The 15,546-nt window shown below is 41.8% G+C and overlaps 1 protein-coding gene across 1 annotated transcript in view; it reads right to left on the bottom strand.

The window, feature by feature from the left end:
* LOC121281003 (serine/threonine-protein kinase 32B-like) overlaps positions 1-6,340 on the bottom strand; it is a 210,488-nt gene extending 204,148 nt beyond the window's left edge. The window contains exon 1 of the mRNA XM_041193540.1: positions 6,207-6,340. Coding sequence (XP_041049474.1) covers positions 6,207-6,325 — 119 coding nt within the window. The 5' untranslated portion in view covers positions 6,326-6,340. The remainder of the gene's footprint in view (positions 1-6,206) is intronic.
* Positions 6,341-15,546: the final 9,206 nt, after the last annotated feature.

The following is a 15,546-nucleotide window of genomic DNA, read 5'->3' as shown; positions in this document are numbered from 1 at the left end:
CAATTCATACTTGTGGGTAAAAAATGGTTTCAGTTCCTCAGAGACTGGCTCATTTTACCGTCCCGTGAGTATCTGGCCTCTTACTTTGGGCAGAAGCAGAGCTCGGTTGGTTCAGTTCCTGATCTGCTTCACGCATAAGGGCGATGTGTCTAAAAAATTCAATGCAAGAACGATTTCTTGGGGTACACGAGATGCTTTCTTGCAAGGGCATGTGGCTTAGGGCATCCACATTTGCCATGTGTATCCTAAGTCGGTGTTTGGAAGTGTATTCATAGGTGGACAGAATTAATGCCCATCGCTGAAGACTTGGCGAGGCTATCAGCAGGACAGCCTTGGTCTTCTTTGAAAAGGCCTATCTTGAAGGCATAACAATTTTCATAATATTTTTCTGGTTTATTGTAAAATAGCTTTATGGGCGATTGTGTTGTTCTGTCTCTGTGTGATTTAATTACATTTTGTAGCCAAGCAGACTGCAAGTTGTAATTGTTGAAAGAAGTAAGTTGTAGAAGTGTCTTTAATATGCTAACGAGTAAACGTGGTTGGGGTCTTAACATGTAATATGTAAAGGGAAATTGCATCTTTAGATAGATGAAGGGGGGATTTGAATTTCAAAGAGGTTAATGAGAATGGTAGTAACATGAAAAGATTTATATTATAAGAAAGGTAAAGTTCCAAAGACATAGGGAATCAAGGGAATTTACATCTTAAAAAGGGTGAAACATATATAAAGGAGACTGAGGCTATGTGTCAGGAGAAGGAATTCTAAGATCTAACACAAGTGTGAAAAGCCTCCAGCCTCTGTGCATCAAGTTGCTGTCTACAGAAGCTGAGAAAACTCACTTTGAGTCCGACTAGCCAGGGTATTGTGTTGCTTTACCTGGGTCTGCTTAAATCTATTTGATTTTACTGTTGCCTTAATAGAGGTGTAACTGGGAGTCAGATTAATTTGGGGATTTAGGAGTTATTATAGTAGTAATTTGTAAACCTATGTATGTGCTTAAAATCTTTTATTAATAATTGTTTAATTTAGTTTTGTAAAAAATCTCTAAGTCTGGGTGGACTTATTACAACTGAATTCAAGGCATGCATTTCAAAATAAAATACAAGTTGCAAAACAGTTGTGGCGGCTGTTTCAAGCTTCCCTCTGGGATTTGAGCAGCTTGGTATTTACCATCCACTGTACCATAACAGGCCCCAAAGCGGTTTATGATCAGAGATGATAGTAAAGTGTCTGCCATGTAAGCATTGGTGGAATTTTTTAGCTCTGAAGACTATTGACAGTCTCGATTGTGAATAACCTTTTTCGGCCATTGAGAGGGTTCTTGATATATAATCTACTGGCCTCTCAGAACCGTCGTTCATTTCATGGGACGATACTGCACCAATGCCATATGGAGAGGCATTGCAGGTCAACATCAATTCTTTAGATGGGTCGAAGTGCACTAACAAGGTTGAGGAGTGCAGCAGTTGTTTTATTCTTTTGAAGGCTGCCTCCTGTAGAGCCTCCCAAGAACCATAAATGGTGTTTCTTCAGCAATATGTGCAAGGGGGGGTAATACAATCGATAAGTGGGGAAAAATTGCCTGTTTACCATCCCTAAAAATGTTTTGAACTCAGTGATATTTGTTGGGGAAGGCACCTCCTTTATCGTCTTAACTTTTTCTTCCACGGTATGTAATCCTTGGACGTCTACACAGTGCCCCAGATAGGTAACCTCAATGGCTTGGAAAGTGCATTTCACCTTTTTTAGGCAGACTCCAGCTTCCAGAAATCATTCTAATACCCCCTCTTAATTTGCTAACTGCTCAGCCTCTGTCAATCCAGTTATGAGGACACTGTCAACCCGTGGTAATCCCCGTAGCAAACTCTCCATCATCCTTTGAAATATTGCATATGCTGAAGACACGCCAAAAGGGAGGCGCTGGAATAGGCCTTTGTGTGTGTTTATTGTAACATAACCCCGAGATATGTTACCTAACTCGAGGTGTGGCTCATATCCAACTTAGTGTAGGATTGACCTCCTGCCAGCTTTGTGTACAAGTCTTCAATTCTTGGAATTGGATATTTATCCAACTTGGCGACCCGATTAGCTGTTAGCTTATAATCGCCACAAATGTGGACGGTCTGATCCGGTTCCAGTATGGGGACGATAGGTGCTGCCCATTCCGAAAACTGAAGCAGCTGTGTGATGCCTAATTCCTCCAACCTGTTTAACTCAGCATCCACTTTTTCTTTTAAGGCATATGGTACCGGTCTTGACTTAAAAAAAATTGGGGAGTTGCCTCTGGATCAACATAAATCCTGACTTGCAAGCCTTTGATTTTTCCTAATTCTTTGCAAAAGATGCTGTTTTTTTTTTAAACAATTCTAGCCGTCCTCCTGCCTGCACTTGAAAATTTTCAGGCCAATTTAGCTTGATTCCTTTTAGCCAATCATGGCCCAGAAGGCTTGGTCCTTCCCTAGTCATTATTATTAATGGAAGCTGGGCTGACTGCTGCCTATCGTTCACAGGTACCATGGCAGTGCTTTTTACTTTTATGGCTTCTCCCATGTAAGTCTTCAACTGGGCAGAAGTTCTCTCCAGACTCAAGGGTTGGGTACCTTCTCTCAGGTACTGAAACGTGTGCTCACCCATCACTGTGGATGAAGCCGCTGTATCCACCTCCATTACTAGAGGCTTCCTATTTATGTGGATCATGACAGTAATAGGGTCGGCCTTGACTGCTTTAAGATTAAAAAAAGAGTGAATGTCAGAATCAGTTATTTCAGGCTCCTTCACATTATGTACTTCTAACATTTTTGCTGGCTGGTTACTTGGCGGTCTGGACTTAGCTCTGCGCTGCTTTATCAAATGTCCTCTTTTGCCACAGTAATAGCACTCAGCCTGCTTAAAACTACATGTTTCAGGAGTGTGGTTACCCCCACAACAGTAACATTTCAATTTCAGATTTGCTGTCTGATTGCCTCTGGTATATTTTTTTGATTTCTGGGTGATTGGGAACAATTCCCACTTTGCAGCCGCTTCAGCGGCTTTGGCGCCACGCCTGACTGCAGATTCCCACCCTAACTGGTAAACGACGCCATTTTGCAAGCTCTGTAGCTCCTGTGAATCTTTTTCAGTGCTTTCCATGGCCAGCGCTATCTCCATTGCTCATTTAAAATTTATATTGACTCCTGCCAGAAATCGACGCTGAATGGCGTCATTGCGCATGCCACAAACTAACCAATCCCATAGCATGTCATTCAAGGTCGCTCTGAAATCACAATGCTCTGACAATTGCTTAAACTTAGCAAAATAAGTCACGATCGATTCACCTGGGGTCCTCACCCTTGTAATATATTTGAATCTTTGCATAATGACTGATGGTTTGGGCTGAAAATGGCCCTTCACTAAATCCACGAGCTCACTGAATGATTTGGAGTTAGGTACACTTAGGCCTGTGACACTGCGAATAACGTTGTAGGTTTGACTCCCACAGAGGCTCAAGAGAACTGCACTTTGCATCCTACCCTATTTTGTTGGCCTGGAAATAAAACCCAAGGCGCTTGACGTGTTGAGTCCCGTCCTCCGTGGAGAAGTCAAATGGGTCAATCCTCCCAAAGAGTTGCATTCTGGCGAGTATACTTTTTCCTTCTTTAAAACGGGATACTCACAGTTGTAGGGCGAGAGGCAGCACCAGGATCATTTATCCTTGTCGCCAGATGTTGAGATGTACTATCGAGAGGCTTCTTTAGTTGAACAATGAACTTTATTTACAGGGCTGTTGGATTAGTTGCAGGCCTTTAGCAAGGCTACAATACACACTCTAGACCAGGACTCTGCCCCTTATAAGCCTCCCCATTCTCAGTGCTGATTGGCTGTTCTGATCACATAACCCTTACGCAGGCTTTAAAGCAACAATCACCACATCACCCACAACCCTCCACCACCCACCTCCCTGCTGCCGACCCATGGAAATATTACCTCTGTGTGTACATTCCACCATATATATACCACCTCATTACATATGTTTTCATAGCAGTGATCCAATCAAAGTGTTCAAAAGAAGTAATCAACCATGAGATTGAGGCTTGAATGGTTTTCATTTGTCAATTTAAGCCACAGATTTGAATACTGCCTAATGCTTCAGTTGCAGGCAGAAGCAGGGAAATGAAACTTTTAAAAAATAAATTGTTTAAATCAAGCAATTTGACAGCAAACACTAGATAGTACAATAGAGAGATCATGCCATGACAGGAGTAACTTTAGTAATTGTGCTGCTATCTCTAAACTTCAAAAAATGCATCAGACTAAATTCCAAATAACAAATCGTTGAGCACTCTGCTCACCCTTTGTTTGTTTTATCTTCTCTCCTATTATAACACCTGGTTTCATTATTATGATATATTCTCATTGTCTTTATTGATTCATTTGCTGGCATTCTTGAAGGAATTTTAGACTTGTGAAATAAGACACACAATATTACAATGTCACTTTTGACAGCAAATTGCATTTTGTATATTGCAAATGATTACACTAGAGACTGTTTTTCATCTCCATGCATTGAGAAGCAATTGAATAAAACACAGAATCATAGAAAGCACAAGATGGGGTCTATTCGACTGGTAGTGCTTGTGCCAGCTCTTTGAAAGAGCTGCCTGATTTAGTCCCACACCTCAGCTTTTTCCACATTATCTTGCAAATTAGTTCTCTTCAAGTACACGTACAAGTGCATTTTGAGAGTTCCTAAGAAATCCGATTCTATCAGTCTTTCTACTTATGCTGCCTCTCCATGCTGTTCCTCCCAGAGTGCATTACTTTGCACTTCAACAACAAAGTATATTTATATAGCATCTTTAACATAATGAAACATCCCAAGGCACTTCACAAAAGCATTATAAACAAAGAATGGCACTGAGCTGCATAAAGAGATATTGAGCTGACTAATACTGTATGATGCCTAGTTCCTCCAAACTGTTTAACTCAGCACCTACTTTTTCTTTTAACGCATATGGTACTGGTCTTGCCTTTAAAAAAATCAGGGAATTGCCTCTGGATCAACATAAATCTTGGCTTGCAAGCCTTTGATTTTTCCTAATTCTTTGCGAAAGACGCTGTCGTATTTTTTTTAACAATTTGAACAGTCCTCCTGCCCGCACTTCAAACATTTTGGACCAATTTAACTTGATTCCTATTGGCCAATCATGGCCCAGAAGGCTTGGCCCTTCCCCAGTCCACTATTATTATTGGGAGCTGGGCTGACTGCTGTCCATAGCTCACAGGTACCATGGTGGTGCCTTTTACTTTTATGACTTCTCCTGTGTAAGTCTTCAACTGGGCTCAAGGGTTGGGTACCTTCTCTCAAGTACTGAAATGTACGCTCACCCATCACTGTGGCTGGTTCCCCTTCCATAACTACAGACTTCCCAGATCAGGAGTGATTCCTCAGCACCGAATGCAATATAGGGCATGATGATTTGGGCAGTGACCTAAATTCCATGTTTAATCAACATTTAAATAATGCGGGTGGATTTTCAACTTTTATCCCTGCCTGCATATTGTATTATTGCTGTTAGGATGAGGCCCCTAGGTGGGCACTTATACGCCCACTTAGCACCTCAATTGGAGGCAGGGTGGGAAGGCTTGGGGAAGGGCATAAAATTCACCCATTACATCAGGTGACCAAAAGTTTGGTCAAGGAGGTAGGTTTTAAGGAATGCCTAGAAGGAGGAGCTTAGGGCCAGGGCAATTGAAGGCATGCCCACCAATGTGGTACAATTCAATTGGGAGGCGCACAAGAGGCCAGGCTTAGAGGAAAACAGATAGCTCAGAGGGTTGTGGGGGCTGGAGGAGATTACAAAGGAAGGGAGGGATGAGACCATGGAGGGAATTAAGAACCCATCCACATTAACTTGCTGTTGTTATGTGTCTGCCCATTTCACTAGTCTGTCTTTGTCCCCTTAAGTCTACAGCTATCATGCTCACTATTTATTGCATTGCCAGGTTTTGCTTCATCTGCAAACTTCAAAACTGTACTCTCCATACTCAAGTCCAGGTCATTTATTTATAACAAGCTAATAATATGCAAATACTTCTACACTCAAACAATTAAATATAATTAACATTTAGAAGCATTTGCACTATTATTATCATTTATTTAAATGGTTCATGCTTTGCCATCTTCACATCTTACAAACCCATTTAATTATTACAGGAAATTACTTACCATAGATTCACAAGAAAAGGGTGCTCAAGTCGTTGCATTATCTGCAGTTCTCTGAAAACATTACGCACTTCATCACGCTCAATGCATTTTTGTTTGTTCATGTACTTCATAGCATACATTTTCTTTGTATCTCTCTTCTGGACAATGCATACCTGGTCAATGTACAGGAAATCAATTGAATAAATTAACATTGCATAAAGAAGTCAAGCAGTTTTCAACAGCATTTGCATTTATTTAAAAGAAAATATTGGCTACCAAGCCATGCATGTACGGTAAAATTGATTTAAGTTTGTTGCAACAGTAAATCAGTTTCACTCATTTGTAAGAGATCTTGATCAGGCACGTGGAAAAGAGAAAGTGTTCGGGTGCATTTATCATACACGCTAACCCTCAGCTTTTTAGATCCCATAGGAAATGTCCAGTCCTCTACTTGGCCTGGGCTCTTCTCTCCTTCCTACATGCAAAATGTCCCTGATGACCACATCCCATGAACAAATTTTTTAAAAATTCCCTTCGCCCACAGCTTTTCTTGGATCTGGCAGGCAGCCTCTGATTTAATTGACTTTGGCCTGCCTTAAGTTGTCCAAGTTGTCTCTTTCCACAAATTTCAGGCAGGCAGCTGACAAGCAAGACATAAATAAAGTCCAGGAGTTAAATAACCTGAGTTTTAAACTGATGATGTCAGGCAGATTTCGCACTCACATCAACCAGCACATCAATCATGCTCCAAGTTAAAATCATTGCCATGGCCTGCCCATTCTTGTTCAAATACGTTTTAAATTATAGGGTTGTGATGTGGCCCATGCATAATCACATCAAGATATCAACAAATGTAAATATTTTCTTTTCAAGAAATTTGCAACATAACGTTGCTGGTTCTCATGTCTACCTGCTCATTCTACAAAGCATCCAGATAAAATTGGCTCTCATACAGTATCTGTCCTATTGCATGGTCTTCGACTATTACTCTGAAAGGCCATCACTGGGATCACCAGGAAAATGTTGGAGATCTCATTCCGTTGGGTCCTCCCTATTTCTGGGCATCCCCTTCATGGGTTTTAGTGGGCAGAGCTTCTCTGCACTTCCCACATGGCAAAGGATGGGCAGCAGGCAGGACCAGTTAGGGGAACTCTCTAAACCAGAAGGTCCTGCTCCTGGTCCTAAGTTGGGACCCAACATTTTCTCGGCGGTCAGGGGGCAGAATTTTAAATCTCCAGAGAAGGCAGGGCTGGAGATAGGCGAGACCTCAATTTCCTGTCGTCAGCCAGCATGCCGGTTTGCTGGCAAGCTCCTGCCTCTAGGCAACTTTGTAACATGCCAGTTTGGACATGGGTGGGCATTGAAGGCTACCGGCCTACTTGCAGCAGATAGCGTATTAAAACAATTAAAGGACCAATTAAGGTAAATGTTCTGAGGCTGAGGGGTCCTCCTCCACAGGAGCGATATTTGAACCTTTACTATAAAGGCTTCAGAGGCACCTCCACCTTGAAGCACCTTCTCTCTCTTCCCTACTTTAGCAGCTCCCACCACTGATGACGGGGTTGCCAATTGTTCAGGGCTGGAAGGCCTCCTATTGGCCCTCCATCTTCAGGTGCCTGACCGCCATCCTTAATTGGATGGCACACATGTATTTATGGACCTGCTAATTTGCTGAAAATTAGCATATTATTTAAATTGAGAGAGATTACAGAACTATCCAGTACAAAGGGATCTGAGTGTCCTGGTACCTGAATCACAAAAAAAGTTAGTATGCAGATAGAACAAATGATAGGGAAAGCAAGTGGAATGTGTTATTTATGGCAAGGGAAGTGAAGTATAAAAGTAGGGAAATTTTGCTACAGTTGTACAGAGCATTGGTGAGAGCACTTCTGGAGTGCTGTGCACAGCTTTGGTCTCCTTATTTAGGGAAGGATATAATTGCATTAGAAGCAGTGCTGAGAATGTTCACTCAGCTGATTCCTGCGAGGAGGAGTTTATCCAACTAGGAAAGGTTGGACATGTTAGGCCTATATCTATTAGAGTTCAGAAGAATGAGAGGCATTGAAACATATAAGATCCTGAGGGGACATGACATGGTGGATGTTGAAAGGATTTTTCTCCTTGTGGGAGAGACTAGAACCAGGAGACACAGTTTAAAAATAAGGGATCTTCCATTTAAGACAGAGATGAGGAGAAATTTTTTCTCTCAGACGGTCATCAGTCTGTAGAATTCTCTTCCCCAGAGAGTGGTGGAGACTGGGTCGTTGAATGCTTTTAAGGTTGAGTTAGATTCTTGATTGACAAGGGAGTCAATGAAATTAGGAAATAGACAGGAAAGGAAGTGATGTGAGGGCTAACTTTTTACAGTGAAGTTGCTATTGTTGCTATATTAATTCTGCTTTCCTTCAGTGACCTTTATGTCAAAACGTGGTATTTCCAAGTTTAAAAATAAGGCAATTAATGATGTAGAAAAAGCAAAGCGTTCTGTATAGAGATGAGGATCAGTTATTGTCGAAGAACTGCTGACGAGTAAACCACATGGCAAATTACTGGTGAGGAAATACTGTAAATTTCACATAAACTCACTGGGAATCACATCAGCCAATTTTGACTAACCTCCCAAGCTGAAAGCCTAAATAAACAAATTGAATTCACCCTCCATGGAACAGTAAAAGTACTATTTGAAGAGCACTTTGGCATTTCACACTTTCAATGACTGATATTTAATTACAATAAAGGAAATGGTGTTGTGTTGACATGAATAGCTTTGTATATTTTGCATAAGGTAGAGGCAAAATATCAATTAACACATAAGGTAAGTAAATACTTTACCATTTGATAAGTACCAATTAGAATTGCTTTCAAAAACTCCTGAGATATGCACTGCAATCATTAATAATGTTACCCTACAATTACAATTAAATTGAGAGGTGCTAAATATGGCAAAAGCAACATTGGTAGTGAGTTATTGACTGTATTGCTTAATCAGCGCACTGTATTCACAAGATTAAATTCCAATTTATTTCAGTGACCCTGTACTTTCATAAAGAGTATTATTCTAAATTGTCAATATGTGCTCTGCCCTCCAGGCTGCTAGGTCAAAAATCCACAGCACCTCGGCTACACTTTCATAATAACTTAGACTTATATAGTGGGGGGGTGGAGGGGCTAGGGGGTTGGGGTTGGGGGGGGTGAGCCCTCCTTTATGACCACTTCATGGCCCATCGTAGGGGCCACGGTTGCCTGGTGGCTACAGTGCTGCCGCTGTAGAGTGCACCCACCTTTCACAAGGGAGCATGTATAGTAAATAAAAAAATCTCATCTGACCTCAGCATGGAGGTACCCTCTTCTTCCTGCAGCCTCAGGTGTGGCCACCTCTATTGGTGGCGCTGTTGAGCTGCCAGCCAGCTGATTATAGGGCTGACAGTTCTGGATGAAATCTGTTAATCCTCAATTGGATGACAGTCCCAGCGGTGGCATCCTAATTGGCCGCCATCGGTAAAATGCTGTCCAGAGTCCTGGTGGCCACCTACTTGAGTTCAAGTTCCGCTTTCAATCCCTTTGATAAAATTCCAGCCCTACAGAAAGCTTTTCTGCAGAAGCCAAATCTAACAGTAAAACTTTTTCAGCATTTCAATAGTAAGTGGACTGTCAGAGCAGAGCTAGGACATTAAAAGTTGTAAATAGGCTTCAAATAGAGGATCAGAATGGAGAAGTAAATATTTTGAAGGATCAAATCCTCAAGGCAAGATTTAGGATTTTAGTATGAAAGAGATGAAGTCCCAGACAAGCTGAAATGGTTTAAAATAAATAATCCCTTGTTCAGAAGGTATTTAACCCAAACTGTTTAGTATCTCAGAATGTTTATTCCATCATGAGTGTTAATGGATATCGGAGAAATGCCAGAAGATTGGCAACAGGGTAATAGGTACCATGTCCAAAAAGTGAGAGAAGTCCAACAAACATATAAATGCTATTGTAATTCTATGGAAAATTATGGACCAGATTTTGTTGCAAAAATTAATGGCCTCTGAATAGCACATACCTGTCATTAAGCATGAATCAGCCAGCAAATCATAGCGAGGATAAGATACCCCCTGAAATGCAAATTTCTACTTGTTGCTGAGACAGTTTGCTTTGTGCTGTCATTAGCTTTGCCAAAATGGCATCTCACCCTGGTCCTTCCTGTGATTTTCACAAACTTGTTGCATCTCAAATTGACAAGCTAATAAATTCATAAGTTAGGGCTGGTAATTCTTCCCAATGCTGGGTTCCTCAATCTGGCATTGAATAAGGCTCCCCCATCCTGCCCACTTCTGGTGTGCTTGTTGTGCATGCCACATGGTGAACTCATGTCTACTGTGAGATTAAAATGAGTGATGGCAGGATGAGACTCTCAAGTAGCCATTGATTGACCACTTAAGGCCCTCAACTGGCGGTGAGATGGGAAGGCTGTCCACAGATTTAATTGGGATGGAAGCAGGAAGGTAGCCAGGTCCCCATCTGACACCCTTCCATCTGATTAAATGCCTCTCCTGCCACCAAACTTGCCATGAAGGAGGACACAAGTTTCCACCCATTATTTTTATGATGGGTTTTCTTCTGGGCCTATCATTTCAGCTGGACCATGAGGAGCAGCAGCATCAAGGGGGGACTATGTAGGCTGAGTGATACTGGCACAGTGGGACAAAGGATGGGGGAGTGCATGAGGCTTTAGCACATTTTCATATTTAAGAACCTGATTTAATTCACAAATCTGTCTGGTGAGCAGTGTGGGAGGCACCTCCACTTCATGACGTAGGCTGCCACTGTGTTGTAGTACCAAATGAAGTCCTGCACCAGGACAGGGACAAGGACCAAAGATGGCAAGTTGGTGATGACCCTTACTTTCTCTTCTGCAGTCAGCCCAGGATGCAACAAGTAATGTAAGCAACATTATGCAGCCTGCATGCTGCTTTAGTAATGTCACTGAAGTGCTGCACTTCAAAAGGAATCAACTCACCTTGTTTATCTTGGAGGCCATGAATCAAGATGAAAGAACTGCTCTGGGACAGCAGGCTTCACATAGGCACACGGTATTGTAGATTGCACACACATTACTGTGCAAGCTCCTTGTTAACCTCAGGGATATATGGGAACAGGGAATCTGCAGCCTGTTGTGTTCTTGTCTTTATCACAAACATACCAATGATACGATGAGGACTGGTAAAGAATAATGTACGTTCTTAATTTGCAGATAAGGCTTTGGACATATAATAGTAACTGGGAGGTTATGTAGTCACATCTGACCTGTATGACTGCTGCTCTGTTCTATCTACAGAGTACATGAGATTATGCAATTTAAGATACACCCTTAAAGGTACATGCACATCAAAACACAGCCTTTTCAGTGCAATTCCATTATAACACTGTAACTCATAAATGAGGTCCTGGCCTCATATCAGGGATTCAGTAAAGAACTAAGCCTCATACAGCAATGTAAGAGGCTTCAGGGACTTCCCGTGTGAGGAGGTCACATGTCACCAGTTGTTAGAAGCACCTGATAGATCATTGGCAGTGGCATGCTTGGTCAGAGCAGGCTGCAAAATGGCAGTATTCCACTAGGGCATAGAGGTCATCATCATGGTCTGGACCCACAAAAGAAAAATCTGCATTTAGCCGCTTCTGCTCATTTCGAAATTCTCCTCATTTCTAATTTTCCTACCATGGAAAGTAATGAAAGCCTTGCTGCAGCACAATGCTTTCTGATTGCAACATTCTAATTGCTCAGAACCATTTCCTCAGCTTTTTGTTCACTTTTAGTCATTTCAATATCAATTTGGCTCTTTGATTGTTTGATCCATTTTTCATTTTCTTTCACCTGAACTATTATGGGATCTGAATTCAGTTTTCCTCAGTAGTCAGTGAACTATGCAATATTTTGTACTATGCTCATTCTACCCTCAGCCCTAAATCCACTTGCTTTCCATTAATTGTTATCTGTTCAATAGGGAAGATGATGAGATTTAGGGGGTGAAAGAGAGGAGCAAACTCATCATAAGAATTACTAAAATAGTGCAATTTACTCAATCTCTGTAATTCTGAGCCAATGCGAGTAGAGAGGAGATAGTCTTTGTATTACAAAGAGAGCAACTTATATTTTTCCCGTGCTGAGAATTACAAATTGTCTGTCCTTTCTTTGATTTCACTTTTTACTATTCTAATCATTCCATTTTTTTCTTTTGTTTAAAATGGATTGAGAAAAATCTAGAACCAAATATACTAGTGCACAGACTATCAATACATGTTTGCAAGGAATCTATAATTAATATAGATAATGTTTCAGAACTGATCTTTGTCATTCTCCTTAACACTGTGGATTGATTCTGAGAAACAGAACTCTCCAGAAATGATTAATCAGCTATGAGATTTCTAACGACCCTTGTTAGAGTGTTATTTGAGAATAAAACTTTAACCCCAATTTTAACTTGGGGCAAGTGTGCAACATTCAAGGGCTGCCAGGTTGAAAGAGTCCGTGATGGTGTTGGTGTGATTTCCAGGCCATATTTCTATAATCCTGAAAGGGCTCCTGCCTTAACATGGCAGGGATTTCAAGTGGCTGCATAGCAGGATTTAGCCTAGCAAGAGGTCATTGCCAGGAACCTAAAGGAGTGCTGGAGTTTCCCCAAACGAAGACTGCCCCAATTCCAGGACAGAATGCGGGTCCCAAGTTTGAGCAGGCAGATGGTGGGAACCACAGTGGGGTGTGTGTTGGGGGGTGGCTACGATTTTACTGACGACAGTCAATAAAGATGATGTCACCTGGATAGCAGCCCTATTAAGGTAATGGCCCACCTTCGAGCCACAAGCCCAATCAGAGGCCTGGCAGCTCAGCAGCACCACCAATAGTGGTGGCCGCTGCTGAGGCTGCAGGGAGAGGAAGAGGGCACATCCGCATTGGATGACAGTGGGGGATGCAGGGTGGATGAGCTGACTGACCATGTCACTGTGGTACAGGAAGCCATTCAAGTCGGGGGAGCAAAAAGGAATGTAGTAGTAGGGGACAGTATAGTGAGGGGGATTGACACTGTTCTCTGCAGCAAAGAACGAGAGTCCAGACAGCTGTGTTGCCTGCCCAGTACCAGGGTTCAGGACATTTGCTCAGGGCTGGAGAGGAACTTACAGTGGGAGGAGGAGGATCCAGTTGTTGTGGTCCATGTAGGTACCAATGGCATAGGCAGGATGAGGAAGGATGTTCTGCATAGTATGAGGAACTAGGCGCAAAATTAAGAAGCGGATCCTCAAAGGTAATAATCTCTGGATTATTAATTGAGCCACATGCAAATTGGCACAGGAAACATAAAGTTAGAGAAATGAATGCATGGCTCAAAGACAGGTGTGGGAGAAGTGGCTTCTGGTTCGTGGGGCACTGGCACCAGTACAAGAAATGTGAGAGCTGTACATTTGAGACAGTCTACACCTGAACCATGCTAGGGCTGGTGTTTTAGCGAGCTGCATAACTAGGGAAAAAGAGAAAGTTTTAAACTAAATAGTGGGGGCAAGGGATCAAATTTGGGAAGATTTGGTAAACCAAAGAAGGGCCAAGAGGCCTACTCCTAATTTGTATGTTTGCATGCTCATATGTACATTAAGGGTAGGTAAGTATTTTTTTAATATGCTGGGGCTGGGCAGGCAGGCCCTGGTGACCGGAGGGGTGCACCCTCTAACTGCGGCATCAGAGCTATCTCTAACCCTCTGCACTCTTTGCATCCTCCTCAAAATTTGCTTTCCTATCTACCTTTGTTTCATCAGCAAATTTGGCTATCATTTTTTTTATTCATTCATGGGATGTGGACATCGCTGGCTAGGACAGCATATATTGCCCATCCCTAAATGCCCTTGTTCAGAGGGCATTTAAGAGTCAACCACATTGCTGTCACATGTAGGCCAGACAAGGCAAGGACAGCAGATTCCCTTCCCTAAAGGACATTAGTCAGTCCTTTCATCCAAGTTCATTAATACAGATCATAAATAGTTGAGGCCTCAGCACCGATCCCTGTAACACTCCACTAGTTACAGTTTGTGAACCTAAAAATGACCTTTTTATCCGAACTCCTTACTTCCTGTTAGTTAGCCAATCCTGTATCCATGCTTCTATATCACCCCTAACACCATGAGCTCTTCTCTTGTGCAGAAACTTTTTACATAGCACCTTACTGAATGCCTTTTGAAAATCCCAATATGTTACATCAACTGGTACCTCCTTATTCACCAAGATTGTTTGGAGGCCTCTCATCTGGTCACCAGGCAGGAGGGAATACAAGCAGCAAGAGGCCACAGCTGGGCATATTTGGGGACAATGGCCTTCACTCACTACAGTGGTTCAAAGCTTTGAAAACCTGCCTCAAGTGAGGCCCAATGTTTACTTTTTCAAGCCCAGAGGAGCACTCCTGGCCTACAAGAAAACTTGAAAAAGTAATTTTAAACTTAAGTTGCTGGGTGTCCTCTGGTTCAGGAACCGGCACCAAGCAGGTTTTGCCAAATGGGGAAGCTGACGCTGTCTCAGGCTTCTGGGTGATATTGCAGATTGGGTCCTAATGCCAAAAGCCATACAGTAAGTGAATCTGATATTTCTAAATATTGAATGGAGATGCATAATCTCTCCTGTCATATGGAATCACACCTCACTGCTTGGATATAAGGAAATAGCCTGCAATATTTTAGCCCTTAGAAAATGGGATTCGTAATTTAATGCATGCTATCAGAGTTTTTATTGGAATTGTAGGTTAATACTTTCTTCCATTCAACTTCAGGAATTTGAAAAATTATGATTGATCTGTGATGATGGCTGTCGTACAGACAACTCTGGGCAGCAAAATTTTGCAAAACTGTCTGGCGATATTCCAGTTAGTTTTTTTTCTCCCCCTACAAAGTTTTAGTTGCTTTTTAAAAGTCAATCCAAAATATAAAAGTTTAAAAGAAAACAATAGTTAAACAGGGATAATACACAGTCCATAGGTGATGGTATTCTACAGTTAGGCCCATTGCCATGGTAACATGTTGGCTCAGACATGTACAGCTGACAAGTCAAAACTGAGACATTCATTCTGACCTCACAAGTCAAAATTGCTATCAACCATCGTTGCTATCACAATTTATTGTACCCATTGATGTTTAGATTGGTATTGAGACATGATTCCTGCTTAATTCTTAAACAGAAAACTGGATTTAAATAGCATTTCTTTTGGTGGGAATGCATGTTCTCAGGAAAGAAGTAATATTTCAAGCGATATTCAGAGGGCAGCAATTAGGCATATAAGTGAGAGATGATATTTATTGAGAAACCTTAGTGCTAAAAACAATAATCTGGTTACAATGGGAT

The sequence above is a fragment of the Carcharodon carcharias genome, chromosome 1 (genome assembly GCF_017639515.1).
Source record: "Carcharodon carcharias isolate sCarCar2 chromosome 1, sCarCar2.pri, whole genome shotgun sequence".
NCBI classification, from domain to species: Eukaryota; Metazoa; Chordata; class Chondrichthyes; order Lamniformes; family Lamnidae; genus Carcharodon; species Carcharodon carcharias.
Note: the sequence above shows the minus strand (reverse complement) of the source record. Positions and strands in the feature narration are given on the sequence as shown.